Genomic DNA, 16,685 nt, shown 5'->3' with positions numbered 1-16,685 from the left:
TACTAAGAGACAAGGTTGCTACATTTTAATGCGGCTGTAATTAATTCATTTCATTATGATTCTTCTTAAACAGCCAAGTAAATCTACTTGATAGCTCAGTTGGCCATCTGTGAGAAGTGGTTTGATACCCTGATATGGTATTATTATAAAGCCATGGTTTCTATGGTGTCTCTGTGGGACTCCATTTTCTTTTCTCTTGTTTCTGTTGTTTTATTCCTTTCTTTTGTTGTTATTTGTGTCTATATATTCCCCTTCTCTCCCCAGCATGAAAGACAACACATCCTGAGAGTAAGCATGACTTGTACTATTGTGCAATTTTTCAAATATCTTTCTGCTTATTCCTTCTTCTTGGATCGCTTGACTGGTCTCTCTTTCCACTAGTCTGCTCCTCATCCCTCATTCATCAGTATGTTGTTTCCACCTGAGAGCGAAGCCACAATATGCAGCACTTTGGGGTTAGATGACCCAATGCCATGGCCACATTGTGGTTGTGTTTTGAAAAATAGCGTTTTCAAAATGGCTGCTGTGTAAAGAGGGACTATAGGCTACTCAGAGCTGTTATGGTGGTGACGCAATGGGTGTATTCATTAGTCGGAGGCCGTTGCGAAATGTTTGGTCTGCTGCGAAAATTTCAGCAACGGAAACTGTTTACTCCAAACGGGGAAAAAATATGTTTTGCCATGAAAACGAGAGCTTCTACTGGACAAATGCAGGTATATCCCTCCCTGTTTCACTACGTTTGGTTCCTAGAGTAAACGGTAAACCATTTCCACCATTTTGCAACAGGCCAAACTTTTTGCAACGGTCTGCGACTAATGAATACACCCCAGGTTGCAACAAGTCTGCTCAGTGTATCATACTAAACCCACAGACCATGTGGTCAGTGTCTGGAGCAGCCCTGAATGCCTTGAATGACAGGAGAATGGAGCATGGGACTGGTTAGCATGTTCCAGTCTTCCCAAGTCTTCAAATGTGCTCGTTTTGTCATTATGGCCACATTGGGTATAGTTGGGCATTGTTGCTTAGTGAAACTTGAAATGGAGATTCTCCAGAATGTTTAGAAGAATTATGGTCCACATCTAATGTTTTCTGATACTCTCCTCTAGCTACTTAACTTAATTTCTCTCCTGTTCTACCATTACTAAACGAATGCATCATAATACCAATCTGCTCCCAGAAACATTAACTAACACTAACTATGTAATTATGTCTAATCTCTGTTCTGGACCATTGCAACGTATATTGGTATGTGTCTGATGCAGTGCTTTACCTGAGGGTATGGTAGGCTATGTGGTAGGCCATGTCACAGTCACTGTGTTTCTCTACATGGCAATGATGTTCTCCCATGGCACTGAACCTACTGTGATTACATCACAACCGTCCTGATATGAGGTCTGAGCCCAGTAGAGACACACAACAGGCCCCACCCTGCCATATCAACCTTCCTAATGACTCTGTTGCAATGCTTTCATGGCAACTGTACAGGACCTACGCAGGCAGTTGAGGTATTAACAAGGAAATCAATGTCTGCCAGACACCAAGTATAGTGGCTCATAGTATCCATAGTTAAGTGGCAGGTTTAAGAGACTGCTTTTCTCCAAGAGATTTGTGAGGTGAAATATCTGCCTCCTCATACTCTCAGGTCTATAATGAAAACATTCTAGAGTTCATCCCCCTCATGAGAGAGAAAGAGAGAGTGAGGAGAGAGAGGAGAGAGCAGGAGAAGGTAAGCGAGAGACTTAGAGGGAGTCTGCCATGTTTACTCTGAGGTAGATTCTCACAACAAGGATACCACTGTCGAGCCTATCTCCTAACACATGAAAGGCTCACCGCTCTTCATAAAACTTTACATGAAACCACACTGGTTATTTTTACAATGTAGGGAGCCGGGGTGCTTGTTTGAAATGTCAAGAAAAGCAAGCAGTGTGTATGATGCAGGACAGGGTGAATCGTCAGGGATCCTGGCTTGGCTGTGTTTCTAAACCAGACAGCCCCTCTCTGCTGAGCTGTTCCCACATCTGGTTCCTCCACCCTCCCACCATCAACACGCCATTTGCAGGGAAAGTGTCAAGGAATAGTGTGTTTCAGATAGAGACGGAATTATTCACACATATACAAACACACATTCATGCACACTCCCTTGACAGTGGCACTTAGTTTGTTTCCAATGAAGATGGAAGTCCTCACACACATGCAATCAAATACACATAGGCATACACCTTCCTGGCCACTCCTCTCCAGAGTGGTTTGTAGCAACCTACTGTCAGTGGGGTGAGAGACTGGCCTCATTATTTATGGGAATGGATATTTAACCGCCCCACCCTGGTTGACTGTACCTGTCTCCGACATCTCTTACTGTTTACCCAGCAGGTTAATGGTTAACCGCCACCTCAGGGACTGTCTATATCCCCATCATCACCTGGCAGCTACACTGTCCTAGGACTTGTCACATTGTCACCTGGAGAAGAACGGAGATAGTCAAATCAATAGCTTCTGCATTTGCTTTAGTCTTCATTTTCATTTTTGGGAAAAGCTCTTAGAAAAACGTTGAATTCAGATACTACTCGGTTATCTGACATATTGAATGCAGTTTTTGATGACAGTGGGCCCAGGTCGCAAACGTCTGAAGAAACGTTATTCACGGGATGCAGAGGCATTTTTAACAGGGTGAAGGCTGTTCACGTCTGAGAGGGATCTGTGAATGATCTGAACTGTTTTCAACAGTGTGCTGAGGATTATTTTGATTCCCGTTCAGTTTCCTGGAGCTTATTTCTTCTCACTGATTTGGCTAGATGTTGAGTGGGGTTGTGGAAATTGCGTAAGCAGGAAAGGTGTGGAATTTGTTTCTGAATTCCGGGGCACAGATGTAACCAATCACAAGTGAGCCTAATGGCGTGCCAATTGAAACCACAGTGTTTGTTTTGTTGCTAATGTATTTTATCATTGTGTCAATCTCTCACCACTGTGCTGATAGGTTGACTTGCCCAGCTCATGAGAACCAATCTCTGTGCCTGTTTGTCTAGTCTGGTCATAGTGACTGACAGGGATCTGGTTTCAGGACTGCATTACTGACCTTAAGGGAGAGTTGTGGGGGACAGAGAGTAGGCCACAGGGTTCTAGGGGGGTTTTAGTGATAGTAACACCTCTAAATGTGTTAACCCTCCTATGCTATTGCTCTCTAATACCTGAATGGTCAAGGACAACGACAGGGGACATACTCCCAGAGCTACACTGCTCCAACTGCATTAGACTGAGCCGCAAGTCTTGGCATGCGACTCCATGCCGCACCACTCAAGATTAATGGACTTGTTTTTCCTCATGGAGTGTGGAGGTAACTGAAGGTTGTGTGCACATCTGTCCTCTGTAACTCAATCACCTTGTCAGCCAATGAAACGGGACTGCACCGCTTTCCAGTTAGGAAACTATCTCTCTTTCTCTCTCTTTCACTCTGTTTTTCTCTTTACCAAGGATATTTCTTTGCTTTCGCTGCTGGTGTGTCTGAGCTGCGCTCACCAAGGTGCTCTGAGGCGTCTGGATCTGGACAGCGTTACACCCCGTGACCGCACACGCCTACCTGCCAGAGCTGCTATTATAATAAAAGACTTGTGGCCAGGGTTACTAGAGTGCCAACGGCTGAAGGAGAAACGACTGGATTCATTTGGCAGCAGTCAGCCGGGTCCAGCTTTCACACTGAAAGGGAGTAGCACCCATACCAGGTTCAATCACAGCAGTCTCCAAGCCACAGCCACTGGACACACAACAGCTCTGTCTGTTTTTCTGCAGCAGACCTGGACCACTGGATCACCAGCATTGAAATCCACCGTTCTGAGCACCCCACGGGGGCACCACGGGTTTAGGTGTCCGTCTGTGTGTCTGAGGGTAGTGTATGGAGTATGGAGGCTCACAGGGGACTGCCGTCGGACTGGGAGGCAGTGCTGGAGCTGGATGAAGCCCTGGCTGGGTGGCTCCCACAGGATCCGGCCCAGGAAGAGTTTGGGTGGGAGTGGGGCTGGGCCGCCTCGGACCCCCCAAACCAGGACTTGGAGTCAGAGGAGGTCCCTGCAGTAAGTTACTGACCCCCCCCCCCCCCCCAGAGAGCTGATGCTAGGAGGGGGAGCGGCGGGGAGGGAAGAGGGGGGAGAAGGTTTGGATGGGTGGTTTTTGTACTGTACCTGTGCCAAGAGCATAACTCTGTGGTTCCCTGACCCAATTATATTTTGGCAGGCAAATTAAATGAAGGCAGTAGCTATTTGCATTCCCATAGTATGCATTGACCCTTTCCCTGGACAAAGTAAGAAGGCTGCAGTTTAAGGGGCATAGACAGGCATTTGTTGTGAAAGGGAGGCTCTAATACTCTTGATATTGTAGGCAGTTATAGAGAGTACTTTCTGTGAACATTTCTAGACAGTAAAAATGTCTGGCGCGTAATACATAATTCCAGTCTTCAAAGTTCTCGAATTTATCAAGTTTTCTTGACAGGCACCACTGGTTTTCATTCATAGCTTAACAGAAACATATTATTTCTACCCATTCTGGGCTGTTGTTGTTATATGAGTATTGAACATATAGCTAGATGATGTTAATGTGAACAGTCTGTTGTTTTCCTTCAAGATTGAAGCAGGGAGAGGTTTTTCCCCTGAAGGGATGTCTTTGGTTACTGTATTGGCAGGCATTGTTTCCTGACGCTGTTCCTACTCAAAGACAGCATCTGACTTAGATACATAGAGCACTCACCCCTGCACTCACACTCAGAAGGCGTCTGGCTGTGGGTCACAGCAATACTTCCCTCTTTAAACAAGCCTGTCCTCTGAATCCAGGCCCAAGATAAGATTTACCCAAATGCCTGAGAATGTAACAAGAGAGAATGAATTCCTTTGTGTGAGAACAGAACATTTCTTCTGATGACCTAAACCAACAACCAACCAGACTAGGTTTTATAAGATCAACTATAGCTATAAGGGTTTAACATAGCAGGTTTGATGTGTGTCTTTGTCTCCCTCTGTCCTACATATAAACTGTTGCTGCACAAAAGCACCATTGTGTGTGTTCATACAGTACATTGATGTTACCATATATTGTTGTCTTGGGAATGTGACTCACATTAGGAATGCTCAGGATAATCAAAAGCATGCTTATTGGATGTCCTGATGTGGCAACATGTCAAGAGGGGATCGTGCTTGGTATCAAGTCTGGTTTAAAATGCACTTGTGAAAATGGATATAGTCCAGTGTGTGTATGTGAGCGAGAGAGTGTGTGTTCAGGAATGTATGTGGGAGTCGTCCCTCTCTAAGAGGTTACCATTGTTGCTCTCCGTCTCGCCAGGTGTTGAGCCCCACATATAAACAGCGTAATGAGGACTTCAGGAAGCTCTTCAAGCAGCTACCGGACACAGAGCGACTCATCGTGGGTGAGTTACAAACACAAAGTGCTAGGCCACTAAGGCCAATTAGGTCATCAATATGGTGGATATAGGACCTCAGCTTGGTTTTGGTCAAGTTAGCGTTGGCTGGTTGGAGTCAATTCCATTTAAACTATCAATTCAGGTCATTCATCTTCTGAATTTACTATATTGAAATAGAATTAACCCTGACCTTGATGGGTATATTATGTATTCTTCCTGGGCTCTGATCTTTGGCCTCTGCTGGCAGATTACTCCTGTGCCCTGCAACGAGACATCCTCCTGCAGGGCCGACTCTACCTCTCAGAAAACTGGATCTGTTTTTATAGCAACATCTTCCGCTGGGAAACGCTGGTACGCACTGGGCCTCTACATGGGGCTTTCTGTTCTTTTGATCTTATCTATATGTCTCTGGTGTTGGTTAGTTTACAGTATTGAAATGTAATTGGTTGTATTTCTATGGTTTGCAGCACAGTAGATTTTTCAGTATTGTTCAACAGATATATTTTTTTGCATGTGTGTGCAGCTGACTGTGAGGCTGAAGGACATCTGCACCATGACAAAGGAGAAGACAGCCCGCCTCATCCCCAACGCCATCCAGGTGTCCACAGACGGTGAGAAGGTAAGACAGGACAGGGACTGGATCTTCGGCATTCACTGACTGAAAGCAGGCTCAAACTTTCTCCTCAGCCTCATTTCAAAGCATATTTTTTGAACTGATACAAACTCATTATTTTAATTCTCTCCCCACAGCACTTTCTCACCTCATTTGGAGCACGGGACAGGACCTACATGATGATGTTCAGGTTGTGGCAGAATGCACTGCTGGACAAAGTAAGCCAGCAACCTCAATTAACCTCATCACAAATAGATCTACATGTTTAGTATATTGCTACCTTTATTTTCCATTGAATCCAAGTCTCTGCCATTCTGAGTGTCGTCTCTAACCCTGTGCTCTAGCCCTTGTGCCCCAAAGAGCTATGGCACTTTGTCCATCAGTGTTATGGCAACGAACTTGGCCTGACCAGTGACGACGAGGACTATGTTCCCCCTGACGACGACTTCAACACCATGGGGTGGGTGTGGTTTCCATGGCTACAGATATTAACACTGCCTCATCAATTTCCATGGTTGATTAAGATGCCCTTGATCTGCTGCGGGTTGTTATGAGAGGCTGGCCTCATTACTGAAGTACAGTTGAAGTTTACATACACTTAGGTTGGAGTCATTAAAACTCGTTTTTCAAATTTCTTGTGAACAAACTATAGTTTTGGCAAGTCGGTTAGGGCATCTACTTTGTGCATGACACAAGTAATTTTTCCAACAATTGTTTACAGACAGATTATTTCACTTATAATTCACTGTATCACAATTTCAGGGGGTCAGAAGTTTACATACACTAAGTTGATTGTGCTTTTAAACAGCTTGGAAAATTCCAGAAAATGATGTCATGGCTTTAGAAGCTTCTGATAGGCTAATTGACATAATTTGAGTCAAGGTGTACCTGTGGATGTATTTCAAGGCCTACCTTTAAACTCAGTGCCTCTTTGCTTGACATCATGGAAAAATCTAAAGAAATCAGCCAAGACCTCAGAAAAGAAATTGTAGACCTCCACAATTCTGGTTCATCCTTGGGAGCAATTTCCAAACGCTTGAATGTACCACGTTCATCTGTACAAACAATAGTACGCAAGTATTAACACCATGGGACCACGCAGCCGTCATACCGCTCAGGAAAGAGACACGTTCTGTCTCCTAGAGATGAACGTACTTTGGTGCGAAAAGTGCAAATCAATCCCAGAACAACAGCAAAGGACCTTGTGAAGATGCTGGAGGAAACAGGTACAAAAGTATCTATATCCACAGTAAAACGAGTCCTATATCGACATAACCTGCAAGGCCGCTCAGCAAGGAAGAAGCCACTGCTCCAAAACCGCCATAAAAAAGCGAGACTACGGTTTGCAACTGCACATGGGGACAAAGATCATACTTTTTGGAGAAATGTCCTCTGGTCTGATGAAACAAAAATAGAACTGTTTGGCCATAATGACCATTGTTATGTTTGCAGGAAAAAGGGGGATGCTTGCAAGCCGAAGAACACCATCCCAACCGTGAAACACGGGGGTGGCAACATCATGTTGTGGGGGTGCTTTGCTGCAGGAGGGACTGGTGCACTTCACAAAATAGATGGCATCATGAGGTAGGAAAATCATGTGGATATATTGAAGCAACATCTCAAGACATCACTCAGGAAGTTAAAGCTTGGTCGCAAATGGGTCTTCCAAATGGACAATGACCCCAAGCATACTTCCAAAGTTGTGGCAAAATGGCTTAAGGACAACAAAGTCAAGGTATTGGAGTGGCCATCACAAGCCCTGACCTCAATCCTATAGAACATTTGTGGGCAGAACTGAAAAAGCATGTGCGAGCAAGGAGGCCTATAAACCTGACTCAGTTACACCAGCTCTGTCAGGAGGAATGGGCCAAAATCAACCACTGGGAAGCTTGTGGCTACCCGAAATGTTTGACCCAAGTTAAACAATTTAAAGCTAATGCTACCAAATACTAATTGAGTGTATGTAAACTTCTGACCCACTGGGAATGTGATGAAAGAAACAAAAGCTGAAATAAATAATTCTCTCTACTATTATTCTGACATTTCACATTCTTAAAATAAAGTGGTGATCCTAACTGACCTAAGACAGGGAATTCTTACTAGGATTAAATGTCAGGAATTGTGAAAAACTGAGTTTAAATATATTTGGCTAAGGTGTATGTAAACTTCCGACTTCAACTGTACACACTCACACACAAACACACATACACACACAAACACTAACACACAAACACACACACACATACCCCTCTCAGCCCTGCTTCACATCCCTCAGCACTCTGTCCATTATCATGTAAAAGCAATACTCCAGAACTCATAACCCTAACCTCCAGCTGGTCCCTGTTCCCCTACGATGGTGGTGTAGGTTCTGTGAGGAGATCCCTAACGAGGAGAATGAGATCAGTAATGACAACTTGTCTAAGAGCAGTGCCGAGGCCAAGCACGAGGGCAGCCCACCATCCATACACAAGAAATGCATCATCACCAACAGCACCATCAGCTCGTCCATCAGCAGCGAGCCCCTCTCTGTGAGTCTCAGCGACATAATAGAGGTCAGAGGTTAAATCAATTACTGTTTTGTGATTTGTTTTGATGGAGGGGAAATGCATTTGTTATTCTGCCTATAGCCTGCATATAGGGAATACAGTTAACTCAACAGAATGTTTTCTGTAATTTGATCACCAGAACTGAATTAACATCAAAAAATGAACACATACCATCCTACTCATAACTATGTACTCTAGTATCCTGCAGTGTATTTCTAGTGACTGACCCCCTCCTCCTCTGTGTCCTAGTTTGACCTCCCTCCAGACGAATACATCGACTGCCTCCCTGACGGGGAGCTGCTGGCCTTGCCCCTGGTGCTGGAGCAGAGGCTAGCGGAGGCCAGCGGCCTGGTGCCCTCAACCTCCCTAGACTTCAACGACAATGAAGACATCCCCACCGAACTCAGCGACTCCTCAGAGACCCACGACGAGGGTACGATTTCAATCTTCCGTCCATTAACAGATTTGCTGCATATATACTGTATATTGCTTGAAACAGGCTCTTCTGTGATGTCACTAAGTTTTGGTAATACTGTCACCATATGATATTATGTCCCCAAAGGCACTTAAATCTAAAGTGTGTTTCCCTTTATGGCTCTCCAGCAGGGGAAGTGCAGGCCTTCCACGATGACCTTAAAGGGAGACAGTACATCGATGAGGTTTATAAGTTCAGTGTGGACAAGATGTACGACATCCTCTTCACAGAATCCCAGTTTATGACCGACTTCATGGAACAGCGCAGGTTCTCTGGTTAGTCAGACATTCTGTTTGTTGGCGTCAGCATCACATTATTGGCTCTTCCATTGGTGTTGTCCTGTGACAATGTAGTGATAGAATGTGTATCCATATAACGCCACACAGATATAGTGTTTCACTCCTGGAAGAAGGACGACGCAGCGGGGAACCAGACGAGAGAGATCATGTACACCATCTCCCTGTCCAACCCGCTGGCCCCCAAGACAGCCACTGTCACAGAGACCCAGACACTGTACAAGGCCAGCCATGAGAGTGAGTGCTACATCATCGATGCTGAGGTCATCACACACGACGTGCCCTACCACGACTACTTCTACACGCTCAACCGTTACATGCTGACACGGGTGGCCAAGAACAAGTGCCGTTTAAGGTGAGGAGGGCCTTATCATAGCAGCTGTTGGAATAACATGTGGCTCTTGAAACTATTAGAAGTTAATTTAGAACACTGCCTGTCTTGTCACTAGGGTGTCCACTGAGCTACGTTACAGAAAACAGCCATGGGGATTAGTGAAGGGCGTCATCGAGAAGAACTTCTGGAGCGGGCTGGATGAGAACTTCCGCCATCTTGGTAAGTTCCTCTACCAGCTATTAAGTCTGTCACACCAAATGTTCAGCAACATTTAATCTGATGACCGTAAACCATCCTAATGTATGAAAGTAAAAACTGCTTCTGTGTGCCCTGTCAGAGTTGGAGCTGTCGAAGGTGGAGGATGTGGTGTTGGAGTCGGCCCGGCCCTCTCCCAAGGTCAAGGTGGTGAAGACGTCTGTGAGGCGGAGGAAAAGACCACTGGTCCAACTACGGAGCCAGCACCTGGACGACGCCCTCCTCAGCCCTGTCACCACGCCAACCGACGACGAGGTCATCCACCGCATCAAACATGTGGGCGTGACAGGTCAGATGGCAGGGGGACACTTTTAATACTCATATACACTGTTCATTCTTATACACTTTCATAAGGTACATACATACATTACATGCACTCATATACATTTCCACAACTGTATATTGTGTTAAATATATCAAGTTGACCCTATCTGTGTTTGGTCTGCCCCCCTCAGGTTCCACTCAGACCAGGCACATGCCTGAGCAACTCCCTGGAGGCTTTGCCCTCTACAGTGTCTCCAAACTGCTGCTCATCATCAGCTTTGTGTGAGTGCACTCTATCTCACACACACTCCTACACACACACACACACACACATACAGTATACACACTCACTTTCAGATCCATCTTCATAATTTGTGTTTCATTTGTAGTCGTCTCAGTTCAACTCTCTTTGAAATCTTTAGTAGTTAGCAAAAATCTGATTCTGGGTTAAACATTTGTTTGTTTTTGTTTGTGTTCTGAATTTGATTCCTCTCTCCTCTCCTCTCCTTTTATTGCTTGCCATAGGATCTGTCTAAGGTACATCTGTCTAATGATAAACCACTTAGCCCTGACTAGGAAACATACTCCTCCCTCATTGTAACTGGTTCATTAACCTTTTACTGTAATGGGCTAAATCAGGGTGTTTCTTGGTAGTCTTAAACAAATGTACTTTGAAACAAAAATATACACCTCACACACATGGTTATGGGCTTACAAAAAAGAAGACACCTGTCACGTTCCTGACCTGTTTTCTCTTGTTTTGTATGTCTTTATTGGTCAGGGCGTGAGTGTTGGGTGGGCAGTCTATGTTTTGTATTTCTATGTTGGGTTTTGTGTTCGGCCTGGTATGATTCTCAATTAGAGACAGGTGTGTATCGTTTGTCTCTGATTGAGAGTCATACTAAGGTAGCCAGGGTTTCACTGGTGTTTTGTGGGTGTTTGTTTCCTGTGTTAGCGTTTGGGCCACACAGGACTGTTGCAGGTTAGTCACGTTTGTTGTTTTGTTTATTTGTAGTGTTTGTTGGTTTGCCATTAAAATCATGAATACCTCCTACTCCGCATCTTGGTCCGATCCATGCTCCTCCTCGTCTGAGGAGGAGAACGACATTGACAGCCGTTACAGAAACACCCACCAAACCAGGACCAAGCGGATTGGAGAAGGACGGCAAGAACCAAAGCAATGGAGAGAAGAGGAATGGACTTGGGAGGAGATCCTAGACGGTAAAGGACCCTGGGCACAGCCAGTGGAGTGTCGCCGCCCCAAAGCGGAGCTGGAGGCAGCGAAAGCGGAGAGGCGGCATTATGAGGCGCTTGCAAGGCAGAGTGGCTGGAAACCCGAGAGGCTCACCCAAAAATTTATTGGGGGGTGGGGCTAAAGGGGAGTGTGGCGAAGCCGGGTTGGATACCTGAGCCAACTCCCCGGGCTTACCGTGGAGTGAGAGGGCGTCGTACTGGTCAGACACCGTGTTATGCGGTAAAGCGCACGGTGTCCCCAGTACGCGTGCTTAGCCCAGTGCGGGCTATTCCACCTTGCCGCACTGGGAGGGCTAGGTTGGGCATCGAGCCGGATGTCATGAAGCCGGCCCAACGTATCTGGCCTCCAGTACGTCTCCTCGGGCCGGCGTACATGGCACCAGCCTTACAGGTGGTGTCCCCGGTTCGCCTGCATAGCCCAGTGCGGGCTATTCCACCTCGCCGCACTGGCAGGGCTACGGGGACCATTCAACCTGGTAAGGTTGGAGAGGCTCGGTGCTCAAGAGCGCGTGTCCTCCTTCACGGTCCGGCATATCCGGCGCCACCTTCCCGCCCCAGCCCAGTACCACCAGTGCCTACACCACGCACCAGGCTTCCAGTGCATCTCCAGAGCCCTGTTCCTCCTCCCCGCACTCGCCCTGAGGTGCGTGCCCTCAGCCCGGTACCTCCAGTTCCGGCACCACGCATCAGGCCTATTGTGTGTCTCAGCCGGCCAGAGTCTGCCGTCTGCCCAGCGGTGCCTGAACTGCCCGGCTGCCCAACGCCGTCTGAGCCATCTGTCTGCCCAGCGCCGTCTGAGCCATCCGTCTGCCCAACGCCGTCTGAGCCATCTGTCTGCCCAACGCCGTCTGAGCCATCTGTCTGCCCAACGCCGTCTGAGCCATCTGTCTGCCCAACGCCGTCTGAGCCATCCGTCTGCCCAACGCCGTCTGAGCCATCCGTCTGCCCAACGCCGTCTGAGCCATCCGTCTGCCCAACGCCGTCTGAGCCATCCGTCTGCCAAGCGCCGTCTGAGCCACCCGTCTGCCAAGCGCCGTCTGAGCCATCCGTCTGCCAAGCGCCGTCTGAGCCATCCGTCTGCCAAGCGCCGTCTGAGCCATCCGTCTGCCAAGCGCCATCTGAGCCATCCGTCTGCCACGAGCCATTAGAGCCGCCCGTCTGTCCCGAGCCGTTAGAGCCGTCCGTCAGTCAGGAGCCGCTAGAGCCGTCCGTCAGTCAGGAGCCGCCAGAGCCGCCAGCCAGTCAGGAGCCGCCAGAGCCGCCAGCCAGTCAGGAGCTGCCAGAGCCGCCAGCCAGTCAGGAGCTGCCAGAGCCGCCAGCCAGTCAGGAGCTGCCAGAGCCGCCAGCCAGTCAGGAGCTGCCAGAGACGCCAGCCAGTCAGGAGCTGCCAGAGACGCCAGCCAGTCAGGAGCTGCCAGAGACGCCAGCCAGTCAGGAGCTGCCAGAGACGCCAGCCAGTCAGGAGCTGCCAGAGACGCCAGCCAGTCAGGAGCTGCCAGAGACGCCAGCCAGTCAGGAGCTGCCAGAGACGCCAGCCAGTCAGGAGCTGCCAGAGACGCCAGACAGTCAGGAGCTGCCAGAGACGCCAGACAGTCATGAGCTGCCAGAGACGTCAGCCAGTCATGAGCTGCCCTACAGTCATGAGCTGCCCTCCAGTCATGAGCTGCCCTCCAGTCATGAGCTGCCCTCCAGTCATGAGCTGCCCTCCAGTCATGAGCTGCCCTCCAGTCATGAGCTGCCCTCCAGTCATGAGCTGCCCTCCAGTCATGAGCTGCCCTCCAGTCATGAGCTGCCCTACAGTCATGAGCTGCCACTCCAGTCATGAGCTGCCACTACAGTCCGGAGCTGCTGCCACTCAGTCCCGGAGCTGCTGCCCCTTAGTCCCGGAGCTGCTGCCCCTCATCCCGGAGCTGCTGCCCCTTATCCCGGAGCTGCTGCCCCTTATCCCGGAGCTGCTGCCCCTTATCCCGGAGCTGCTGCCCCTTATCCCGGAGCTGCTGCCCCTTATCCCGGTGCTGGCCCTTATCCCGATGCTGCCCCTTATCCCGGAGCTGCTGCCCCTTATCCCGGAGCTGCTGCCCCTTATCCCGGTGCTGGCCCTTATCCCGATGCTGCCCCTTCATTTAGGTGGGTTGAGTTGGAGGGTGGTCATTGGGAGGGGGATACGGAAGCGGGGAGTGACTATGGTGGGGTGGGGACCTCGCCCAGAGCCTGAGCCACCACCGTGGTCAGATGCCCACCCAGACCCTCCCCTAGACTTTGTGCTGGTGTGCCCGGAGTTCGCACCTTAAGGGGGGGGTTATGTCACGTTCCTGACCTGTTTTCTCTTGTTTTGTATGTCTTTATTGGTCAGGGCGTGAGTGTTGGGTGGGCAGTCTATGTTTTGTATTTCTATGTTGGGTTTTGTGTTCGGCCTGGTATGATTCTCAATTAGAGACAGGTGTGTATCGTTTGTCTCTGATTGAGAGTCATACTAAGGTAGCCAGGGTTTCACTGGTGTTTTGTGGGTGTTTGTTTCCTGTGTTAGCGTTTGGGCCACACAGGACTGTTGCAGGTTAGTCACGTTTGTTGTTTTGTTTATTTGTAGTGTTTGTTGGTTTGCCATTAAAATCATGAATACCTCCTACTCCGCATCTTGGTCCGATCCATTTTTTTATTAATTATGAAATTATTACAAATATTAATAACATTCCACCCATGAAGCCACTAAGTCACTTGACTGCAGAAAATGGCTGCTGAATATACAGACTAAGGCACCTCTGTATCTTTCATTACTCATCTTCTTTCCTTTGTCCCTTACATTCTTCTGTTTTCCTCTCCACCCTCAGCCTGGTTTTGCTGGTGTTGCTCAACATGATGCTGTTCTATAAGCTGTGGATGCTGGAGTATTCTGCACATCCTCTTACCACCTGGCAAGGGCTGCGGATACATGAGAAGTACGCTAACCATCTATAGGTTTTTAATGTTGTGCCTATTGCCTACATAATACTCGAATTTATATGACTGTGTACTTAGTCAAACCCAGACGGGATATGTCTGTTTAGTTTTACTTGACAACCACGTGGGTTTTAGCCTGTTTTCCCAATCAGAAAAACACTTATGCTGCAGAATTGCCCCTGAACAATGCTTAGCTTGGAGTTGCTCTTGGCCGTGGCATCTGGGTGTGTTTGACAGTATGTGTGTATTTCTGTCTAGTAAACTGCCCCAGACGCAGATGGAGTGGGCCCAGCTCCTGAAGTCCCAACAGCGTTACCATGATGCTGAGCTGCAGAAGTGGAGAGAGATCATCAAATCCTCAGTGGTACTATTAGACCAGGTAGGGAACAGTGGTACTATCAGACCAGGTAGGGAACAGTGGTACTATCAGACCAGGTAGGGAACAGTGGTACTATCAGACCAGGTAGGGAACAGTGGTACTATCAGACCAGGTAGGGAACAGTGGTACTATCAGACCAGGTAGGGAACAGTGGTACTATCAGACCAGGTAGAGAACAGTGGTACTATTAGACCAGGTAGGGAACAGTGGTACTATCAGACCAGGTAGAGAACAGTGGTACTATCAGACCAGGTAGGGAACAGTACTATTAGACCAGGTAGGGAACAGTGGTACTATCAGTCCAGGTAGGGAACAGTGGTACTATTAGACCAGGTAGGGAACAGTGGTACTATCAGACCAGGTAGGGAACAGTGGTACTATCAGACCAGGTAGAGAACAGTGGTACTATCAGACCAGGTAGGGAACAGTGGTACTATTAGACCAGGTAGAGAACAGTGGTACTATCAGACCAGGTAGAGAACAGTGGTACTATCAGACCAGGTAGGGAACAGTGGTACTATCCGACCAGGTAGGGAACAGTGGTACTATTAGACCAGGTAGGGAACAGTGGTACTATCAGACCAGGTAGGGAACAGTGGTACTATTAGACCAGGTAGGGAACAGAGGTACTATCAGACCAGGTAGGGAACAGTGGTACAATTAGACCAGGTAGGGAACAGTGGTACTATCAGACCAGGTAGGGAACAGTGGTACTATCAGACCAGGTAGGGAACAGTGGTACTATTAGACCAGGTAGGGAACAGAGGTACTATCAGACCAGGTAGGGAACAGTGGTACTATTAGACCAAGTAGGGAACAGTGGTACTATCAGACCAGGTAGGGAACAGTGGTACTATTAGACCAGGTAGGGAACAGTGGTACTATTAGACCAGGTAGGGAACAGTGGTACTATTAGACCAGGTAGGGAACAGTGGTACTATTAGACCAGGTAGAGAACAGTGGTACTATCAGACCAGGTAGGGAACAGTACTATTAGACCAGGTAGGGAACAGTGGTACTATCAGTCCAGGTAGGGAACAGTGGTACTATTAGACCAGGTAGGGAACAGTGGTACTATTAGACCAGGTAGGGAACCGTGGTACTATCAGACCAGGTAGGGAACAGTGGTACTATCAGACCAGGTAGGGAACAGAGGTACTATCAGACCAGGTAGGGAACAGTGGTACTATCAGACCAGGTAGAGAACAGTGGTACTATCAGACCAGGTAGGGAACAGTGGTACTATCAGACCAGGTAGGGAACAGTGGTACTATCAGACCAGGTAGGGAACAGTGGTACTATCAGACCAGGTAGGGAACAGTGGTACTATTAGACCAGGTAGGGAACAGTGGTACTATTAGACCAGGTAGGGAACAGTGGTACTATTAGACCAAGTAGAGAACAGTGGTACTATCAGACCAGGTAGGGAACAGTACTATTAGACCAGGTAGGGAACAGTGGTACTATCAGTCCAGGTAGGGAACAGTGGTACTATTAGACCAGGTAGGGAACAGTGGTACTATTAGACCAGGTAGGGAACAGTGGTACTATCAGACCAGGTAGGGAACAGTGGTACTATCAGACCAGGTAGGGAACAGTGGTACTATCAGACCAGGTAGGGAACAGTGGTACTATCAGACCAGGTAGGGAACAGAGGTACTATCAGACCAGGTAGGGAACAGTGGTACTATCAGACCAGGTAGAGAACAGTGGTACTATCAGACCAGGTAGGGAACAGTGGTACTATCAGACCAGGTAGGGAACAGTGGTACTATCAGACCAGGTAGGGAACAGTGGTACTATTAGACCAGGTAGGGAACAGTGGTACTATCAGACCAGGTAGGGAACAGTGGTACTATTAGACCAGGTAGGGAACAGTGGTACTATCAGACCAGGTAGGGAACAGTGGTACTATTAGACCAGGTAGAGAA

At 48.0% G+C, this 16,685-nt stretch overlaps 1 protein-coding gene across 4 annotated transcripts in view; it reads left to right on the top strand.

Moving 5' to 3' along the window:
• The window catches only part of LOC139548132 (protein Aster-B-like), a 152,653-nt gene that overhangs the window by 127,515 nt on the left and 8,453 nt on the right, over positions 1 to 16,685 (top strand). For 2 of the 4 annotated variants that reach the window (XM_071357544.1, XM_071357543.1), the window contains 15 exons: positions 265 to 288; positions 5,323 to 5,407; positions 5,649 to 5,752; positions 5,925 to 6,020; positions 6,152 to 6,232; positions 6,359 to 6,474; positions 8,380 to 8,542; positions 8,810 to 8,993; positions 9,164 to 9,310; positions 9,422 to 9,686; positions 9,781 to 9,884; positions 10,003 to 10,209; positions 10,376 to 10,466; positions 14,267 to 14,374; positions 14,634 to 14,754. In XM_071357544.1, the coding sequence (XP_071213645.1) occupies positions 265 to 288; positions 5,323 to 5,407; positions 5,649 to 5,752; positions 5,925 to 6,020; positions 6,152 to 6,232; positions 6,359 to 6,474; positions 8,380 to 8,542; positions 8,810 to 8,993; positions 9,164 to 9,310; positions 9,422 to 9,686; positions 9,781 to 9,884; positions 10,003 to 10,209; positions 10,376 to 10,466; positions 14,267 to 14,374; positions 14,634 to 14,754 (1,896 nt within the window). Of the gene's footprint in view, positions 1 to 264; positions 289 to 5,322; positions 5,408 to 5,648; positions 5,753 to 5,924; positions 6,021 to 6,151; positions 6,233 to 6,358; positions 6,475 to 8,379; positions 8,567 to 8,809; positions 8,994 to 9,163; positions 9,311 to 9,421; positions 9,687 to 9,780; positions 9,885 to 10,002; positions 10,210 to 10,375; positions 10,467 to 14,266; positions 14,375 to 14,633; positions 14,755 to 16,685 lie in introns of all 4 variants that reach the window. The other 2 variants (XM_071357542.1, XM_071357545.1) reach the window with 2 other exon arrangements.

The sequence above is a fragment of the Salvelinus alpinus genome, chromosome 21 (assembly GCF_045679555.1).
Source record: "Salvelinus alpinus chromosome 21, SLU_Salpinus.1, whole genome shotgun sequence".
Taxonomy (NCBI): Eukaryota; Metazoa; Chordata; class Actinopteri; order Salmoniformes; family Salmonidae; genus Salvelinus; species Salvelinus alpinus.
This window is presented reverse-complemented; position numbering and strand designations above follow the sequence as displayed.